General features: G+C 43.1%; 1 protein-coding gene across 1 annotated transcript in view; it reads right to left on the bottom strand.

The window, feature by feature from the left end:
- Positions 1-22,079, bottom strand: part of ANO2 (anoctamin 2) — a 361,482-nt gene that overhangs the window by 24,603 nt on the left and 314,800 nt on the right. The window contains exon 22 of the mRNA XM_035027854.1: positions 11,195-11,340. Within this exon, the coding sequence (XP_034883745.1) occupies positions 11,195-11,340 (146 nt within the window). The remainder of the gene's footprint in view (positions 1-11,194; positions 11,341-22,079) is intronic.

Below are 22,079 nucleotides of genomic sequence, written 5' to 3'. Positions count from 1 at the left end.
TTGAGCCATTGCCTTGTAGCATACAATCTTGGAGTTCTATGAAAGAATATTCAGGCTTCAGTGCTAATGACTGTACAGATACTCTGGAATATTTCATCACTTACAGCTAAGGCACCCTTGGGACTAGATTTATAGGTCTGGTCTGTTGGAAACTTGGAAATTACCCAGTGTGGTCCCCACCATCCATGACCAAAGGATATTGGAATATGGAAGGGATCTTGGATGACACCTAAGTCATTGGTGTATCTGAACCTTTCTACTCTTTCTTTAATAAGTGGCTACCTTTACCTGATCATTACCCAGGGGAAGACAGTAATGTCTGGAGCCAGCTCTTTCCATTGCTCTTTATTCTCTGTCTCAGTTGCAAATCACTGAGACTTTGGGCTATCTGTTATAAAGCTTTATCATAGCAGTAGCTGACTATTACATGGGATATTTTGCCTGAACTACCCGGATGACTGGACAAGTCTACCAATTTGTATTGCTGTAGGAGATCTGCGTTTGAGAGGATAGCATTCCCTCATCATAAACACTTGAAAATAAGGCATCTTGGCCTCTGGTTGGAGGAAGTCAAGGGGTAGATTGTCCCACGTAAATCAACACAGCCAGGGGTTCTGGAGAGCTCTGGTGAACAGTGATGTCTATAGAGTCCAATTATCACTTTGTCTTCAAGGTCCTTTCTATAGGATTACCTCTTTCACTCTTTATTCCTCTTCTTCCTTATTCAAACATTTATTAAGCACCTACTGTATGCCAGGCCCTGTGGTTAGGTGCTATGAATGAATAAGACACAATTCCTGCCCTCAAGAAGCTCCCTTCACAATTTTGTGAATATGAACATAGGCCACTGGTGTTCAATTGTATCACTTATTTATCTGATAAAATGGTAATAAAACTTGATCAAGAGATTCTTTTGGAACTTCCAGAATTAAGTTCAGGCCTACATTCTCATGCCAAATTCCACTCTGTAAAAGTCAGACTGCCTTAAGTGTCAGAGAACTTCGCTTGCAGCCCTTAAAGCAACTGAAGAATTTCCTCCCATCAGGCCCTGAGGAAAACTCCAGAATGGGGCTGTGAGGGGCCTGTGGCCAAAAAGCTTTGAAGCCTCATTTTGGGGTTGGGGACAGTAATGATTAATGTCACGGCCTGCTCCTGGGCCAGCATTCTTTCCTCCCCTCAGCGGTGGGGGTGGGAGACTACTCTTGAAGTCCCCGTTAGTCCCCCTTAGTAAGCTCTTCAGGAAAAGGGTTTGATATTGGAGATTCCCTCGAAAGCTTGCTGCTCCCTTCACAGGTTTCTCCAGCTTAATCCCTCACTCTCAGGTTTCTCTTTGTCTGGGGCCAGCCTATCTCCACCACCGGGTGCTGCCTAGAGGTAGCTCCCTACCTCCACAGGCTGACTCCCAGCTCCACCCCCTACTCCCAGCTTCCCCTTCACCTCAGGGCCATTCCCCCATGCCTGCTGGGCCCTGAGCCCTGGTTCCAGCTCAATTTAGAAACATGTAAATATAATACATTTCTCCCTGCTGCTTCCCTCAACTGATGACCTGCCTCACCATTACAACTGACAGGCTCAGAGTGGGCTCAATGCACTTCCTGTCTGCATGGGTGGTCCTGGGGATCACGGGGAAGGAAGCTGACAGCTGAGAGTGGAGCCAGGGATCACTATGTCAGGCACACCAGAGGGAGTGGGCAGCTTTGGTTTCACTGCTCTCATTTTTGTTCAAAGCCCAAGACAAGGGCCTTTCTGGAATTGGGAGGTCCAACCTGTTGGGAAAGAAGGAAGAAATCTCCCTCTACCCCTATCCCTCCACGAAAGCCCAAGTTCCCATGGGTCCTGAGGAAAGTGTCTTGTGCAATGATCTGGAAAGGGGCTCTAGCCCCAGTTCCACTAATGGGTCTGTGGGGTGACCTTAGGCACCTTGCATCACTTCCTGTGCCTCTTGCCTTCAAGGTGCATTGTCTGGCTGGATGTATGAACTGGGATGCCAGCACTGGAAGTGTCCCAGGAGGTTACCTGGTCCAGTTTGCAATTCTTTATTCTTGTCAAGACACTCAGTGAAAAATGATTATGTGCATCATTCACTTCCATTGGGGTGGCCAGGTTTTGTGCATGCTGAAACTTCTCTTGCTCTCTCACTCAAAAATAATCTAGAAATATGAGGAAGTGAGGGTAACATTGACTCTGCTTTACCTTATATTTTTAAACTATATGATCAGTAGTAGCACCTAACTTGTGACCTATTCCACAGTTGGTTTTGACCACAAACCCATGGGTCACATCTCTGCAAGGAAAAAATCGTCATCTGGTCTAATTCCCTGTCATGTCAAGGAGGAAAGTGAAGTGAAAGGAGAGATGATATGACATGCTCAGGGTCACACTTCTTGATAAAGGCAGAGCTGGATTCACACCCGCTTCTCACCTGACAGACACCCTGTGAAGATGGGAAGGAGAGAGGCTCCTTGCTCTGCCCTACAGTGATCATCTGAAGAGAAAAGGGGCTTCACTATGAAGACAGAGGTGCAGAGGAATCAGAAGCAGTGATAGGATTACTACCACCAAACCTTACTTGTCCGTAGGGGTGGCAGAAACTATCGCCTCCAACAAGGTTTTGACATTTGTGGACTTCTCTTCTCTTCCCCCAGCAAGCTGTTTCCCAGGGCTGCTACCTACAAGCAGCATGGAAGGGTTCATATTACATCTTCTCTTATTTCCTTGGCTTACTCACTGGAAAGGAGTACATAATAGGCCTGAGCTGGGGGAGGGGAGAAGGCAGAAGCAAAGGGGAGGAGGGGGAGGGGGAGACAGGAAAGGGGGAGGCAGACAGAGAAAGAGAAACATGGGTAATTCTTGGGAATCCACCCATTGGATTACCAGCCCATTAGTACATGAGAACTGACTGCAGTTTTGCTAGAAGTGAGATGTTTCAGCCTAGATAAGAGAAAGGCGGAGCCAGAGAAGGGATACCCTCCTGTGTTCAGTCACTCCTTCACAGGGCTCTCTGGTGTGTTTTCAGGGCTGGTGCAGTGGTAGGGCCTGTCCCCAGGAAGTTAGTTACCAAGAGGTATCAGAGGCATTGCTGTCTTAGGAGGCAGCTTGTCTGAAATCCTGGGGTGGGAGTGGGGGAAGCTAAAATCCTGAGGCATGGGGGAGGAGGGAGGGGAGGGGAAGGGCAGGGAGGGAAGGGAAGGGGAGGGGCTTTGGGGAGGAGGTGACACCAGAATGAGAAGGCCCAGGGAGTCCCAGGGCAAGGTGGCTAGGGAAGGTCAGACACAAAAGGAGTGAAATGGAGACTATGGGTGAGAAATTGTCTGTTGAGGTCCATTTTGGCTGGACCAAGGATGTGTAAAGGGGCCTAGGATTAAATACATTGAAAGAATGTCCCACAGAGGCCTTGGTAAAGATATGGGAACCCTGGAAGCCTTTGAACAAAGGATGGTAAGACCAAGGCTAACGCTGGAAAGCATAAACAGGGCAGTAGCAAGATGGTGGTGGATGCAAAGGGCTGTGTTGAGGGTGTGCCAGGCAAAACACCAGGTGCAGGAGGTTCAGAGGCTGAGCAGAAGCAGCATCTTCCAGAGATATTCCAGAGGCAAGATCAAACCCCCCGGACAGAAGAGTGGAAGAACAGCGATGTTGCGATTTCTCAGCTTGGGGCCTGGAGGGCGGTGGAGCCCTCCCTGTGGTTGGAAACACAGGAACGGTCCCAGGAGCGGAGTTTCCAGGCAGAGGAGCGGGGAAATGTCTCCCTGGGGATGGATTCTCCTCCTGGCCTTGCCCAATGCCTCAAAACAAGGCTGAGGTGGTGGCTGGGAGGGGAGTTCCTCTTTTCAGGCCAGAGTTTGTTCAGCCTCAGTACATGGGTTCCAAAACCCAAAAAAGTTTGGTAAGCGGGCAATGACAGCCAGGAACAAAGAAGAGAACGGACAATTTTCTATAACACACCTCTGCTCAGTCAAATGGAAGCTTTCAGGGCCTAGCCTCTCTGAAGAAAGCAAAGTTAGCTGCATTTTGTTTTGTTTCGTTTTTGTTTTGTGACCATGGGGCCCTTGCTTGTAACTGTCTGCCCCCCTCTCTCTCTGCCGCTAGCCCCTGAGGTCCTGAAGGGCCTGGGTCCCACTTGTCGCCCCTGCGGGCCTGGTGCCTGGCACAGGTCCTGACCCAGCAATGCCCTCGGGGATGGCCAGGATGAGGGCACTGCAGAGAGAGGACATGAAATCGGAGTTGAGCTTAAATATGAGTCTGAGGGACAGCATTCTACTCTGTCCACTTCCACTAATGACTTGGTCCCTGAAGGCAAAGGGGTAAATTAAAGCCAGAAGGGACTTTTCTCTGAGGGAAGCCATGATCATAAACGTGGTTCACTTTGGTCTTGGGAGATGAAAATTGTTGCATATAAAAAATATATCTAAATATGTCCACAGTGATGGGGTGCCTGGGTGGCTCAGTTGGTTGGGCGACTGCCTTCGGCTCAGGTTATGATCCTGGAGTCCCAGGACCGAGTCCGCATCGGGCTCCCTGCTCGGCGGGGAGTCTGCTTCTCCCTCTGACCTTCCCCCCTCTCATGCTCTCTCTCATTCTCTCTCTCAAATAAATAAAATCTTTTAAATAAATAAATAAATAAATAAATATGTCCACAGTGAAAAGGGAGGCTAGCCCAACTATCATGGGATAGAAAGAAGTAAGGCCTCTATTTCTCTGTCACTGAAGGAAGGAAGCTAAAGTGCCATTCATTCAAGAAACATTTTATTGAGGGGAGCCTGGGTGGCGTAGTCAGTTAAGCTTCTAATTCTTGGTTTCAGCTCAGGTCATGATCTCAGGTTCATGAGATCCAGCTCTGCATCAGGCTCTATGTTCAGTGGGGAGTCTGCTTGAGATTCTCTCTCCCTCTCCCTCTGCCCCTCCTGCTCAGGCTCTCTCTATCTCTCAAATAAATAAATACGTCTTTAAAAAAGAAAGAAACCTTTTTATTTGGGTCTTACTACATTCCAGGAATTGTGCCAGTTGAGACTAGGAAGAATAAGAGGGTCTCTGCCCTCAAACACTCACATTTTTTCCTCTACCAAAGCAGGTGTAGGAGACAAGAAGAATTGTCCATGGAAGAACCCAAAACTGCTTCCAAGAGACATGTCTGAGCCTGAGCAACTCAGCAAGAACTTGCTGCAGGCAGACAGACCAGCACAGGCAAATCCAGCCCTGGAAGCAGGAGATAAGCAGGTGCATATTTGCAGAGCCAGCTCCTGGCTGACCTTGCAAGCTATGCCCTGCAGGGCATTTGAACTTTAACTTAAGGGAAGTCAGTAACGTTGAAGGATTTTATGTAGAAAAGAAAACAGGCTCTGGACTGCATTTTAGAAAAGCCATTTTAAAAAGTGAGAAGAAAATGGGAAAGAGGGGGGGAAAAGAAGCAGGGGACAAGTTAGGATGCATCTGCAGTCACATAAAGGAGGTAAGCATTCTGGTTATAAACTAAATAAGCCATGGAGATGAAAAGTATAGCATGGGGAACACAGACAATAATAAAAAAGAAGATAGGGGCACCTGGGTGGCTCAGTTGGTTAAGTGTCTGCCTTCTGCTCAGGTCATGATCCCAGGGTCCTGGGATCGAGCCCCAGTTCAGGCTCCCTGGTCAGCGGGGAGTCTGCTTCTCCCTCTCCCTCTGCCCTTCCCCCTGTTCATGCTCTCTCTCTCTCAAATGAATAAGTAAACTCTTTTAAAGATTAACTAATTAATTAGAAAAAAGAAGAGGAAGAAGAAGAAAAGGAGGAATGGTGAGGGCTTAAGTGGGAATGCAAAATTCTTAGTAGAGACAAAACCAGTGAGGTAAGGAGCCATGAATAAAAAAGGTCCTGGATCATACTGAGCAGGCCTCTCCCCAGCTGGGGTTGATGCAAAGTCAGAGAGGAATCTTGGAGGAGAAGACAGGGTCTATGCCATTTCTGGGATGCTCCTTCAAATCTGCAATTTTAGGATGGTGTTGCAACCCTGGTCTCTGAGCAGACCTGTCTCATGCATATCCATCCGCTGGGTGATGCTCACGGGTCTTGGTGGACACATCTATACAATGGGGGTTGGGTGGGGAGAGATAGCCCTTGGCCCTCCAAAGTCATCTGGCCTTCACTCCAAATGAATGAATATTTATGTTTGCAAGCACAATGCACCCCCCTTTCTATTAAAGTTTGACAGGATGTAAACTCATGACCAAGAAAAATGAGATTTCCTCTAATGATTATGTGAATGACAGAAGAAATTTGTCTTATCACCCACATTAAGGGCTCAAAACTTGGGCTGTATTCAAGAAGCTGGAGGAAGGCTTGAAGGGGGATAATTGAATTCCTGAAGCAGGAAGACAATAGTGATTATTTTTTAGATGACTGGAGGAACAAAAGTTTGTGGGTTTTAGATAAACAGATGACAAAAAGAGCCCATTTGAGATGCCAGACTTGACAAGTAGAGCCCTAAGGGCTTAGAGTTCTCTGAAAAGACAAACATCTTTAAGTGTTTACATTTAAGGCTTCTGAGTGGGATTCTTAGATTTGCTTTGGAGTCTGGTACCCTCCATCTATCAACATTACTGCCCAACCCTACACTCATGGGTTGGGAAGAAACTCCAGGGCTCGCTACACTGATGGCTTCAGACTGTTGTTGTTGTTTTTTTAAAGATTTTATTTATTTATTCTTTTCTTTCTTTTCTCTTATTTTTCTTTCTTTCTTCTTTCTTTCTTTCTTTTTCTTCATTTCTTTCATTCATTCTTTCCTTGAGAGAGAGAGTGCATGCATGAGTGAGCAGGGGCGGGGACGGAAGGGGCAAGGAGAGAGAGAGGGAATCTCAAGCTGACCCTCTGCTGAGCATGGAGCCTGATGCAGGGCTCAATCTCACGACCCTGACATCACAATCTGAGTGGAAACCAAGAGTCAGACGCTTAACCGACTGAGCCAACCAGGCACCCTAGGCTTCAAACTGTTTTCAGTCAATTCCTAGATTAAAGGGAAAGAGATTGGACTCTTGATGAGAACAGTGGCAGTTCATATTCATGGAGAGCTTACATGTACCTAGCACTGGTTTTTAACTACTCTATATCCATGACCTACTTCTCGAAACCATTCCATAAGGTAGGTGCTATTATCGTCAAGTCTATTTTCTAGATGAGGAAATTGAGCCTGGCTGACTTTATGCATCAAGCCCAGAGTCATGTCACTAGCTGATGCAGGCTGGGGACTAGAAGCCTGGTGGTTGGACTCCAGAGCCTACCCTAACGCTCACTTAGCCTACACTACTAGATGGAGTAATATTTGGCAAAGTTTAGTCTGCAGCCCAGACTTTGTACATGGGAGCAAATATTCCCTTCCAAGGTGAAGAGGATATTCCAGGACAAAAGGAATGAAAGGAATCTAACTCAGAAACATTGTCCTTGCACTTATATAAAATATGAAATAAAGTAGTCATGTCTCCGAAACGACTGATAGCTTAGCAAAATGGCCTAAAGAATTCTGGGAGTGAGTTTCTGTGGAACCCAGCTGGGAACACCCATGTGTGATTCAGGCTTCCTCCTCCACAGAAGACTGAATCAGTATCAATTGAATTGTTGACTGAATCAATATCATTCTGAACTGTTGACTCTGTCCTGGTCTCCAAACTTGTTCCTCCCCTTATGTGCTTAGTAAGTGTTTGATGAATGAAAGAATAAGTGAATAAGTCCATCTCTGTTTCTTCTTCCTTCCTTTGTCTTACTACCTCCTCTCTGTACTTGCTGCCTATTTCCTAAAGGGAAACACTGGCCAAGATTTTACAATTGCTCCTAATGGCCTGATACGAAACACAAACTTGTCTGATCTTCAGGGCCCACCATTAACCTACCAGATCTTCATCCAAACCCTCCCTACCCAAAATCCACCATTTGCTTTGGCAACACTTACTTGTGGCCAGGAGACTCTTTGACCTTGTGAGTCCTTTTCCTTGGAATGCTCTCCCTTATTCTTATCATTAATTAGTATGTAGACCCTCAAAACCAGAAGTGACCTTGGAGATCAAGTCCAACCTTCTACCTACAGCTGGAAATCTCTTCAAAACATCCTTGACCCACCATCAACCAAGCCCCACTTTGAAGATGATCCTTCATTTGCCACATAAAGTTGTTATTAAACACTTATTTCTGTTAAGAAACCTTCCCTCATTAATTAATAAATCATTCATTTACTCATTTGTTTATCAGACACAGTGAATATCTATTATGTACCAGGAAATGTGCTGGGTTATAGAGGACATGGAAATGAATAAACCATGATTCCTACACACTAGACTCTGATAGACTAGGTCTGCAGAAGAACAGATATGTGAGCAATATTACCATAATTCTGTAAGATACACTATCAGTGTGTGTACCATATGCAATGATGGGACAGAAACGCAAATAATTAGCAATTCCTCCCAGGAGGAATGGGGCTTGGTCTAGGAGGACATCACAGTGGAAACACTGAAAAGCTAAGTCTTAAAGGATGAGTCTGGGAATATTCAAATCAACAAGGTGGAATGAGGTGGCCACAGGCTGAGAATCCCAAGCTTACTGTACACTGATAATTCCTTCAGATCACATTACTTCAGGATACTAAATAATTTGTATTCACTGGAAGAGTATTTTGTACATCGCCCGGGGCTTGGTGAATCGGTCTAATCCTTTTAGAAAGCAATCTGGTAAAATAAATTGAGAACTTTACAATGGCGATACCTTTGATCTAGTAATCACATCTGTAGGACTCTACCTTGAGGAGTCAATATGAAGATAATATATATTAGATCAGTAAATTGGGGAAGAATTCAAAAATGAGCCTCCAATATTCTTCATTGGAAAAATCAGCAAATAAACTATGGTACATTTATTGGAGGGATCATTTATCATGCAGCTCTTAGTTTTGAATATTATATGACAACTTGGAAATACTAACTGAAAAAAGAGCAACAAATGTGTGCATATGATTACAACTTTATTTTTAAATCATATACATAACAAAAAGGGTCTAAGAAGAAATGGTGCCAAGATGCTAATTAAAAATGGGCTGAAATGAGGTAAGTTTGGGAGATCTGCTCCCCTCTTTTCTCTATTTTCAAACTTCCTGTTACATGGTTGATTTGTTCCCTTATAGTCTGTAAAGAGTTTTGTGTGTGTGCGTTTTGTTTAAGCTACAGAATGAATTTCACTCTCTACAAAATCGGGGTATGAACGTCTTCCAGAAGCCACTAAATCTAGTTCTTGGGGTTTTTTTTTTCCTCTTCTCATTACTTTGTAAAGTGCTCAAGTCTTACACATAGTGGATGTCCATCCAGTGATATGGTGGCTGACAAAGTACACATATATCCCTACACTCTGCTTTCCTGGTGCCTCAAGACCATTAAGAGAAACAGCAATACTTGACAACACAGCTTTTTTATGTGCTAGACATTCTTCTAAGCACTTTGCAGATACTAATTCATTAAATACAACAATCCCATGAGGTAGATATTATTATCATTAATTATTATTTTATTTATGTATTTATTTACAGCTAAAGCAAATTGAGACACATAAAAGTTAGCCACTTACCCAAAGCTGTCCAAATAGTTGGTCACAAAGCCAGGATTTGAACCCAGGGGGTAAAGCTCTAGTGTCTCTGCTCTTAAGGCCTCAAAAGAGGAAGCTTTGGAATAGCCAGCTATCTGGACAGACAGGCAGGCAGGCCAGAAAAACCTACATGGATACCTCAGTGGTCAGGGAGGGGGACTGGGGTTGGAGGGCTGGGGGTTGTGAGACAGAGCCCAGGGATTTTTAACATAAGCCACTTCCTCAGCAGAAACCTCAACTGCTGGCAGCAATTTCTGTCTGACAGGATGGCAGACACAGAGGAGTGGCATCCGGAGTATGCACGATCACCTCTGTGTAAATACCTGGTTCAGTGCCAGAGAGGGATCAGTGGTCAGTAGCACTTAGATAAAGATAAAAAGCATAAGGAGCTACATGTTTACCTTAACTGGGTCCTAGCCTATCGTTCCTGAAGCAGATATAAGGATTGTTCCTTCTCTGGTGAGTTTATTTAGATTACAAAGTACAGATTTTACCTGGAATTTTAGAACCCCAGAACTAGAACAGACCTTTTATAGCCATCTACTCTAGACCCTGTCCATCCCTCTACCCTTAACATACACATATTCGTATAAACAGAAGAGGAGAAATATCCATGAGAAATAACAAGCTTGGGACCTGGTGCACAGAGAGACATCAGGAGCCCCCTATTACAAGTGATGAACCAAAGGAGGAAGGAGCTATCATGCAAACACAATGATAGGTCCAATGACAAATTACCAAGTGATTCTTCTGATGGATCTGATTGATGATTCTCCACACATTCTAGATTGAGTAAATGTTGAGATGATGTGGCTGACCTCTTGGTCCTATGTTTTTAATTCATTAGTTCCAAATCTTGTGAATAAGCTTCTCAAATATCCACCCCAATAAAAGGTCAGGATTAGTCACAAGCAACCAAGAGCTTGAAGGTGGCTAATCTAAATTAGTACACATATAATGGAGAACTCATGGCTTTTAAACCACATGTGAAATGACTGTGTTCCACCAACTTATACCACATGCACGCTTGCTTTCCAGCCCTAGCCAAGAATAGCAAGAGGTTCTGTAACTAGAAATCTACCTCTCAACCCCTACACAAAACAACCCAACTTTTTAAGAGAAAAGCTGACACTTTACCCAGCCCCACCTGAGTAGAGTGGTGGACTCTCCTATATTCTCCAAGTCAAAGATATAAGTATCCTTGGCCTGAGTGTCCTAGGATTACTTTACTCTTCCTTAATGGAACTTTCATTCTTAAATTTCCCTTTCACTATTTCCCTTTTATCAATGACAGAAACTATGGAAAGGGGCCTGAGCGACCAAACTTCTCATTTCATAGATGAGAGGAAGGCCAAAAAGAAGAGTGTATCACCCTAGTGTCAAGGTGGTAATAGAGTTGCTCCTGGTTCTCATTCCAGGGTTCCTTCTGCCCTACCCTCCTCACTTCCATGTGGCACTGAAGGTGACACTGTGTAGCCATGAAGCCCAAGAAGATGCAGAGACTGCCCCTGTCATTTCCCTAGCCCCTTTCCTTGCCCTCCATGCAGACCACCCGTGTGAACCTCCCCCAGGTGGAAGGAAAGATCATGTGATCTTACTCATCTCCATGTACTCTGGAGTCAGTCCAGTGTATGGCTCCAAGCTGTAGTCTAGGTCCCACTGCTCTGGATGCCTTGAGTGGGTAGAGTCAGTTTCTCCAGGTTCTGTCTCATCTTTCAGCTTTCGAAATAGTTTCTTTAGCTTCCTGGGAAAGAAATGGACCAGTCATCAAAAGCCTCTGGAGGACGGAGTTAGTTCTACAGACTGAAGGAGAAAAAAAAATAAATAAATAACTAAGGCTTTTTGACACTAAAGTCATCTCTGCTCTAAGGACTGAGAGAGGGACACTAAAAAGACTACTTTTCTCTTTAAGACAACGTGAGGTTTTTTAACAGGATGATGAAAGGTCCCCCCCACAAAGGGTCTGGTTTCTTCAAACCCGAAGAAACTGAACTCTTCCTACTGTTTGAGAAGCAACAAGACAGTTGGCCCTTCTTGCCAAATGTTGAGACCATCCTATTGTATAACAGGTAATCTGTCCATCCTCTTCATGGGGAAGAGAGGATGTCTAGAAAATACTAGAAAGATGCTCTCCTCCCAGCTCAAACATTTTCAGGTCTTAATAACATAAACAGCATCATACTTCCATTAAAGCCAACCTAAATGTTGTCTACCACTCTTATGGGTTGAACTGAATCTCCCCAAGATTCATATGTTGAAAGGCTAACCCCAGATGTGACCTCATTTGGGGATAATAGGGCTTTTAAGAGGTAATTAAGATTAAGTGAGGTCATAAAACTGGGGTCCTAATCCAATAGGATTGGTAGTCTTATAAGAAAAGGAAGAGACAGTGATCTTTCTTTCTCCACTATGTGAGGGAGGACACAGTAAGAAGGTGGTTATCTGCAATCCAGGAAGGTGGCCCTCATTAGAAACCAAACTCTGCCAGTCTTTGATCTTGGACTTTCCAGCCTCCAAAACTGTGAGAAATCAGTATCTGTTGTTTATGCCACACAGCCTATGATATTTTGTGATGGCAGCTCGAGTAGACTAAGTCAACCAAAATAAGAATGGTTTAAGTATTCTTAATCTGAGGATTAAGTGAAATGATGTTTATACAATCCTTAGCATAATATCTGGACATAGGAAGCATTCAGTAGATAATAACTATTATTATTTTTAATATTAAATGCTAAAATATGCCTGAGGGTATAGTTTTTTCATACTTTCCATTGATACACCATCACAGAGAATGAAATCAGGTAAAGGAACAAGGTACTAGTTGTGTTGATCAATCTAGAAGAAAGTTTCTAGGAAATAGGAGGAGAATTAATAGCAGAACAGTCAGAATCATAGACTTGAAGAGTTAAAGGGACTTTGAAGTCCATGCTCCATCCAATGCAGGAATTCCTGCCACATTCCCCACATGGGATCATCTAACCTCTATGCAGCTATTTCCAGAAGACCGTTCTCAATATCATTTAGGTATGGCTTTCATTGTTAGGATATGCTCCTGACAGTGAGTGGAAATCTAATGGTTCAAAATAATGTTTTGTTTTTTTATGTTATGTTAGTCACCATACAGTACATCATTAGTTTTTGATGTAGTGTTCCATGATTCATTGTTTGCATATAACACCCAGTGCTTCATGCAGTACGTGCCCGATCAGTGTCCTGTGTAATACCATTTGCCATCAAGAAGACGTAGTGTAGTGGTGTAGTGTAGTGGGTAAAAGTCTGATCTTTGATGGCAGAAAATAATTGCTTAAAACCCAGGTTTACAACTCACCAGCTATATTTTCTTGGACAGGCTATTAAAACTCCATAAGCTTTAATTGTATTATCTATGAGAAAATAAATATTAACTAGCCCAAAGGGGCAATTAAAGGAGATAATCTATGTAATATGCTTAACTTAGGGCTTGGTACATGCTAAGAGCTCAATATATTTATCCTTGTCCCTGTCGTCACCACCACCAACCACCACCATCATCATCATCATCATCATCATCACCATCACAGAAGGATTTAAAGAATGAGATCCCACAGAAGCAGCAGTAAAATACAGTATTTCATAATAAAAGAGCAAGCAATAATTCTGTGATAATAAGAAATTAAGAAAAACCTAGGTGGAGCCTAAAGATTCTGAAGCCAAATAGTGTGGACTGGCTGGGACCCTGTCTACAGGTCAAGACAGAAGGTGAGGTGAAGAAAAAATAATAAAGGAGAGAGAGAAGAAAAAAAAAAGGAAAAGGAGAGAGGGAGTTAAGGATGGAGGAAGGGGGAGGTCCAGAATCAGAACTCAGACTGAGACTTTTCCTCCAGATGCCAGTAATCGGAAAACTTGGCCAAATCTTTAGTAAAGAATAGTCAGTGGTTTTAATTAAATATAGAAAATTGAGCACATTCCAGATGATATGATACTTTATGTGGAAAACCCAAAAGACTCCACCCCAAAACTGCTAGAACTCATACACGAATTCAGTAAAGTGGCAGGATAGAAAATCAATGCACAGAAGTCAGTGGCATTCCTATACACCAACAACAAGACCGAAGAAAGAGAAATTAAGGAGTCGATCCCATTTACAATTGCACCCAAAACCATAAGATACCTAGGAATAAATCTAACCAAAGAGGCAAAGGATCTTTACTCAGAAAACTATAAAATACTCATGAAAGAAATTGAGGAAGACACAAAGAAATGGAAAAACGTTCCATGCTCATGGATTGGAAGAACAAATATTGTGAAGATGTCAATGCTACCTAGAGCAATCTACACATTCAATGCAATCCTCATCAAAATACCATCCACTTTTTTCAAAGAAATGGAACAAAGAATCCTAAAATTTGTATGGAACCAGAAAAGACCCCGCATAGCCAGAGGAATGTTGAAAAAGAAAAGCAAAGCTGGCGGCATCACAATTCCGGACTTCATGCTCTATTACAAAGCTGTCATCATCAAGACAGCATGGTACTGGCACAAAAACAGACACATAAATCAATGGAACAGAATAGAGAGCCCAGAAATGGACCCTCAACTCTATGGTCAACTCATCTTTGACAAAGCAGGAAAGAATGTCCAATGGAATAAAGACAGTCTCTTCAACAAATGGTGTTGGGAAAATTGGACAGCCACATGCAGAAGAATGAAACTGGACCATTTCCTTACACCACACACAAAAATAGACTCCAAATGGTTGAAAGACCTCAATGTGAGACAGGAGTCCATCAAAATCCTAAAGGAGAACACAGGCAGCAACCTCTTTGACCTCAGCCGAAGCAACTTCTTCCTAGAAACATCGCCAAAGGCAAGGGAGGTAAGGGCAAAAATGAACTATTGGGATTTCATCAAGTTAAAAGCTTTTGCAAAGCAAAGGAAACAGTCAACAAGACCAAAAGACAACCGACAGAATGGGAGAAGATATTTGCAAATGACATATTGGATAAAGGGCTAGTATCCAAAATCTATAAAGAACTCATCAAACTCAACACCCAAAGAACAAAGAATCCAATCAAGAAATGGGCAGAAGACATGAACAGACATTTTCCCAAAGAAGACATCCAAATGGCCAACAGACACATGAAAAAGTGCTCAATATCGCTCGGCATCGGGAAAATCCAAATCAAAACCTCAATGAGATACCACCTCACACCATTCAGAATGGCTAAAATTAACAAGTCAGGAAACGACAGATGTTGGTGGGGATGCGGAGAAAGGGGAACCCTCCTACACTGTTGGTGGGAATGCGAGCTGGTGCAGCCACTCTGGAAAACTGTATGGAGGTTCCTCAAAAAGTTGAAAATAGAGCTACCACATGATCCAGCAATTGCACTACTGGGTATTTACCCCAAAGATACAAAAGTAGGGATCCGAAAGGGTACGTGCACCCCGATGTTTATAGCAGCAATGTCCACAATAGCCAAACTGTGGAAAGAGCCAAGATGTCCATCAACAGATGAATGGATAAAGAAGATGTGGTATATATATATAATGAAATATTATGCAGCCATCAAAAGGAATGAGATCTTGCCATTTGCAATGACGTGGATGGAACTGGAGGGTATTATGTTGAGTGAAATAAGTCAATCAGAGAAAGACATGTATCATATGATCTCACTGATATGAGGAATTCTTAATCGCAGGAAACAAACTGCGGGTTGCTGGAGTGGGGGGTGGGGTGGGAGGGATGGGGTGACTGGGTGATAGACACTGGGGAGGGTGTGTGCTCTGGTAAGCGCTGTGAATTGTGCAAGACTGTTGAATCTCAGATCTGTACCTCTGAAACAAATAATGCAATATATGTTAAGAAAAAAAAAAGAAGAAGAAGAAGGTAGCGGGAGGGGAAGAATGAAGCGGGGGAAATCAGAGGGGTAGACAAACCATGAGAGACGATGGACTCTGAAAAACAAACTGAGGGTTCTAGAGGGGAGGGGGGTGGGAGGATGGGTTAGCCTGGTGGTGGGTATTGAGGAGGGCACATTCTGCATGGAGCGCTGGGTGTTATGCACAAACAATGAATCATGGAACACTTCATCTAAAACTAATGATGTAATGTATGGGGATTAATATAAGAATAAAAAAATAATTAAAAAAAAAAGAAAATTGAGCACATTCCATTTCTGAAATGCTACTAAAATGACAGTAAACGAATTTTAAAATGTCTAAAACTACAAGGTTAAAGAAAAGGGTCATGAGTACAACAGTGTATGAGAGATGTTAATAAATATTTTGGAAGACAGACAGTGGATAAAGGGGTTAACAAAGCTGTGATGGCTGACTACGAAGTCCCTACAGTGAAAGACAGCAGAGTAAAGCAAGCCAGCTCATGCTGCAATCTCAGGAAGTGTTCAGGAGTTTCAGGTACCAGGTGCCATCAAAGGCAGGCAATAGTGATTGGTCAATGCATTGTTTAAGGAACAGTAGGCCCTAGTGTCTCTGTCCACCCATATTGCCCAGGTGACTGACTACCATTTTCCCAATACCAGCAGGAGTAAAAAGTTTATTCAAAGGAAAAAATGAACTGGGGAAATTCTAGATCTGCAATAAATCCAATAAAATGATAGGAAGTTAAAGAATCAATAAACTCTCAGAAAAAAATAGAAAAGACAAATAAATGGACAATAGGAAAGAAAAAATAAGAAAATTAATCAGTCTAGCAACTCCAGCATTTAATCAGAAAGAGAAGACAAAAGAAAATGGTGAATAAAGTATAAGGAAATACAAGAAAATGTCTCAGAGCTGAAAGATATGCATTTTCGGATTGGAAGGACCCACTCAGCATAACGATAAGGAAAAGGACTTCCACCAAAGCCCATCATCATGAGATTTCACCACTCTAGGAATAATGAACAGGATTCTAAAAGCTTCCATGTCCAGAGAGACAGATTCTCTAAAAATTATTTGGAAACAAAAAAAGAAATTCTCAACATCAGCCCTTGACACTAGAAAATACTAGAAAAATCTATTAATATTGAGAAGGCAAACTGATTTTTAGCAAGGGATTTTATACCCAACCAAATTATACATCAAGTGCAAAGGCAGAATAAAGAAATGTAAACCATGCAAGGTTTTAAAAAAGATATCCTTCTATGCATCTACCCTCGTGAAGTTCTTGGAGGATGAATTTCACCAACCAAGGATATAAAACAAGAAAGGAAACAGTGGAATCCAACAAACAAGAAATCCATCAGAACAAGGAAGTGCTGGATCTAACTGGGATTGGTAGCTATGTAGAAGGTTTAGTGAACAAACAGTTTTGGTTTGAACAAGAGAATAAAGATTCCCAGAGGATGGTCTCCAGGAGAAAACATGACTTCTGATGTGTTTAATGAGGTGATCTATCTGGGAAAGTGGACACTTAAACAAGTGCTACCAATAATGTGTAAAGAGTATTATGAAGGGAGAAATTTAGGTAATAATGAAAACAGAAAACTAACCTGACCTAAATCAGGGAAAGTTTTCCCCGAGGAAGAGATGTGTAAACCAACTAAATGATGAAAGATGACAGAAGTATGGGAAAGAGGGAGAAGTTATGTTCTAGGCAGAGGAGATTATCTGTGCAATGGCCCAAGGCAAATATGAGAATGGCTCAGAGAAGGGACCGAAAGGAGTTCAAAATGCTCAGAGCAGAGAGTAGGACAGAAAAAATGAGGAAAGAGAAGAGTGAAAAGGTAGTGCAAGTTCACAGCATGAAGGCCTTGTCGGCCATCTTAGGCAGTGGCTGAGGTGAGAGATTATGGCCCCAGAGTCCATGGTAACCACAGTGGACATGAGGACAGACTGAGACAGGCTCAGGAAGCAGAGTTAAGAAGCTGGTGGTGACCCGTATGAGGGAAAGAAAGCAGAATAAGGAACTAAGGACCATTCTAGGGTCTTCAGGCATGGGTGTGGATGGTGGTACAGTTTGCTAAGACAGGAACACTAAAGAAGAGGCCATTTTGATGAAGGGGTGGGGGAGGAATGGTTGAGGCAGAGGATCCCACATGACAACTAAGTAGGGATATCTAGTAAGCATTTTATACACAGGTCTAGAGCCCTTAAAACAGGTCTGGGTGGAAGCTAACAATAATAAGAATCATCCTGGAGAGAGGAACCAAAACCATAGCAATGAGCCCCACCTGTGTGTGGATGGAGCACAGGAAAGGCATTCCAACAGTCAAGGGATGGGGAGAGGGAGTGGAGCCTTCCAAGGTCAAAGAAAGCAGCCATTGTAGGAACAGAAGGTCAACTGTGAACCCATGTGGCAAAGAAGGGAAGGGTGGAAGGGGTGTTTCAGGAAAGACTTCAGCCACAGTGTTACACACTGTGGGGAGGTCAAAGACGATGAGGGGAAAAAAAATCCACAAATAATTCTTATGCACCCCCTCCTTCCCAGAAGTTCCCCTCCTGGAGATCTCCGTGAGCATTAAAAAAAATTAATAAAGAAAGTCCCTAGAGAACAAGATTTAACAGGAATCCTGCAAATTGTATAACATACAGATGGGCCATTTGGAAAACTTCAGATTATGATTCCGACCGTATGATGCACTCGCTTGTTAAAATAACTCCTTTGATGTTACCCCCTTGTCCTTTTCATCTGCTCTGCTATTTTTCCGTCCCTTTTTAATGACAGGTCTGAGAAACTGTCCGGAAGGCTTGGAGCCTTTCTTTTGCTTGTGCCCCATGGGCTCACCCCAAGACCATGGTGACTGTCCGTCACACCTTAGGCTTCCTGCCACAGGGATCTGGGCCCCAGGCAGCTCTCCACAGACCTGGCTCCACATGCCTCAAGCCTCATTAGAGAAGGCAGAACCAAGCCCTAAATGGACCAAAGAAGAGGAACATAGCAACCTCTAGGCTATGTATTCCTTTCTTTGACACCTGACAAGGTTCAAATTTGTTCCTTAAACTTCTGATTCATGGCCAGATTCCACTGTCTTTGAGAACACAGACCTCCTTCGCCTGTGATGCCTTTAAAGAGAGACTGTTTTATGTCTTGAAATGTAATATTTATCACATTTACCGAAAAAAAAAAAAAAAAGCAGAGTTTATAAAATCTTGCTGGCCGTGTCCAGGGTACATTACAGCTATTTTGGGATGTGATCTGGTGTTTTTAGTAAGAATAGGGATGGGGGGACATTTTGCTGGTGGGAGTATTCATGTATTTGCTCTGTCTGCCTCGGACTTCGCCCAGGAAAGAATCTGGCATTTGAAAAAGATAGCATTTTATTTTTTATCAAAAAAAAAAATCCTTCTTAATAATAAAAGGCCCATTTCCAATTTTGCTTCAAGGAAGACTGGAGCTAAGTTTGAGATAAAATTATGGTGAGAAGTTGGGTTGTGGGGTGGCACGTTTCGGGGGCCCCATGCGATCTGGATGCAAAGTCTATCTTGCACAGACACATGTGGGAAAGGCGGGGTGTGTGGGGCAGCAGCAGGGGAGAATGGAAACCCCTGTCAGGGGACTCGGGTAATAAATAGCACAAGATCCGATTCTGCCACGCCGCCCGCCGTGGCTGAAGGCATCTCAGATGGAGCTGCCGATGAGCATTGTTCTGGGGCCTGTAATGTTTAAAACCATCCAGTGCCTCTCTGGAAAGCATCTGTCACAACTGTGTCAGGCCCCAGGAGCCTGGGGATGCTGAGTGGGGATAGTCCAAGGCCAGATCACGCAACTCAGTTTTATTTATTATCATGTCCTCAATTAGTCGCAGAGCTGCCTTTAAAGAGCCCACTGCCCCCAGTTTCACTGCCTCCCTTTGAAGCACTGTGTTCCTTTCATCCACAGGGCCTCTGAATCCAGGCCTGGCCAAGGTGGGACTGCCACTGCCTGGGGGGAGGTGCTTGGACGAGCCGGGCTGCCGCACAGCCCTGAGGATTTCGGGGTAGATCTGGCACCTGCCAGATTTAAGGGGTAGCAAAGCGGGGTCTGAGCGAGCTGGCGAGGCTTATCCAGGTCCCAAAGGGCAGCTGTACAGTATCCATGGACATGCCCCGCATCTGTGCCAGCCTTGTGGAAGCCTGCGGGATTAGCAGGGATGCTATTGGTCTAAAGCAATGTTTCCCGAGCAACAGACACATTGCACCGGCAGTCCATTGGACACCTTTGGAGGTCTCTACACTTGGCCTTCATCTCTTTAGAGCATCTGGGAGAATTCCCTCCTTCCCTGCTCTCGTTCAGCCCCTCTGATGGCGGTCAAGGAGAAAACCCCAGTCTGCTGCTGGCATGCCTTTAACAACTCCCCAGTGCCTGTCCAGCTTCCTTTATAACAGAGAGAATGCAGATCTTAGGCTGATGTCATTGGTTGTTTAATAGTGTTTACTTTTATCGTATTTCTTTCTACTGTGAGTTGCTATTCATGATAGCTGGCAGTGTTCATTTTCCATTTTCAGAAATGTTATGAATTTAAATAAAAAGTGCGTTGGTTTAGAGGAAATGAATAGGCAAATAGCTGTTTAGGTAGATATGGAGAAAAAAAACTTTAAGAGTTAGCTTACAAATCACTGAAGATTGGGTAAGAATGTTCTTTTTTTTTTTTTAAAGATTTTATTTATTTATTTGAGACAGAGAGAATGAGAGACAGAGAGCATGAGAGAGAGCACATGAGAGGGGGGAGGGTCAGAGGGAGAAGCAGACTCCCTGCCGAGCAGGGAGCCCGATGCGGGACTCGATGCGGGACTCGATCCCGGGACTCCAGGATCATGACCTGAGCCGAAGGCAGTCGCTTAACCAACTGAGCCACCCAGGCGCCCCGGGTAAGAATGTTCTATAAGAAACCTACTGGACTGTAAGATTCTCAAGGGCATCAAAATTGTGGTTGTGGTACTTTTTGCAAGACACACACACAGAATCTAATAAGAATGTTTCACCCTCAGGGAGAGAGATAAATTATAGCTGACTGGCTACTGATAATAGTCAATTAGATAGTCTTTAATATTTCAAAATTTTCTTTGGAAGAATCTTAAAAAATCACTTTCAGAAGTAGATGATAAACACCTTTTTTTTTCAATTACTTGTTTATTTCAGAGAGTCTTTCACTCGCCACTAGCATTTCTCAGTTCTTTTTTATTATTATTATGTTATGTTAATCACCATACATTACCTCATTAATTTTTGATGCAGTGTTCCATGATTCACTATTTGCGCATAACACCCAGTGCTCCATGCAGAACATGCCCTCCTTAATACCCATCACCAGGCTAACCCATCCTCCCACCCTCCTCCCCTCTAGAACCCCCAGTTTGTTTTTCAGACTCCATAGTCTCTCATGGTTCATCTCCCCCTCCAATTTCCCCCCCTTCATTCTTCCCCTCCTGCTATCTTCTTCTTTTTTTTTAACATATAATGTATTATTTGTTTCAGAGGCACAGATCTATGATTCAAGATAAACATCTTCTAACTGTATAATCTTATATCTTTTATCCCGTGTTCTTAACTAGCATAATCACCTACCGAACTCCTCAGACTTGCTTCTGTTTTTAAAAATCAAATCTGGCCTCTAAGACTAATATTTATCTCTTCTGGGGAAAGAAACTGAAGGTACATGAGCCAAAAGCCATTAAGCCCTGAACAGAAGAGAAAAATAGTGCTCCTGAATTGGTCTTCTCAATCTCATTCTCAGACTTGCAGCACTCACAACGCATCACTTACAAATGTAAAGGTAGTGATGCTCAGTACACCTAGGCTGCCTGGAACCCCGAAGAATGGTCCCTCCTTTCTTGGACTCCATATTTTCTATTTTCTAGACAGCTGGGCATTCATCCAACCTTTATTTTTACATAAGCCATGTTGCATGAAAATCTTTTTAGAATAACTATAACAAGGTCATACAGTGAGTACATTATAATGCCTCAATTTAAACCCAGATCTGTTGGACAATCTCTGTCCTACTGAGATGTGCTACCTCCACCACAGAATTCAAGACCACTGAGTCTAAGTTTTATAATTTATACCTCTCCTTCCTCACTGTCAGGTTCAACTGTCATTTCTCTTTTGACTATGAAAGACTCCTTCTGTTTTCTTGCTTATGTCATGTTTCTCAACAGTGTCACACATAAGGATATCACCAGGTGCTTGAACTCTGGATTGGGTGGGGTCTAATTTCTAGAGAGTGGGATCTCAGTAGGGAGTGGAAAATCCAATAATCACTATCATGGTGATTTCATGTGGCCAAACTCAGAATACAACCTGTAGAATTACAAAGAACTTTGGAGATAAAAGACACTGGGGCTTGGTAGAAGAATTTTTGCTCTACATCCTCAGGGATTAACTACATATTCATTATTATAATTAACTACATATCTTATATAGTTAATATATTATATGTATATATGAAATTAACTACATAATTACATTGTATGTTTCCTCTAGCAGACTAGAAACTGAAATGAGGAACAATCTTTTGAAACAGAAGTGACCTGTATTTGGAACCAGCAGTGTCCAGTTTCACTGAATAGAGGAGAAGG

The sequence above is a fragment of the Mirounga leonina genome, unplaced genomic scaffold (genome assembly GCF_011800145.1).
Source record: "Mirounga leonina isolate KUSES-001 unplaced genomic scaffold, KU_Mleo_1.0 Mir_201, whole genome shotgun sequence".
NCBI lineage: Eukaryota > Metazoa > Chordata > Mammalia > Carnivora > Phocidae > Mirounga > Mirounga leonina.
This window is presented reverse-complemented; position numbering and strand designations above follow the sequence as displayed.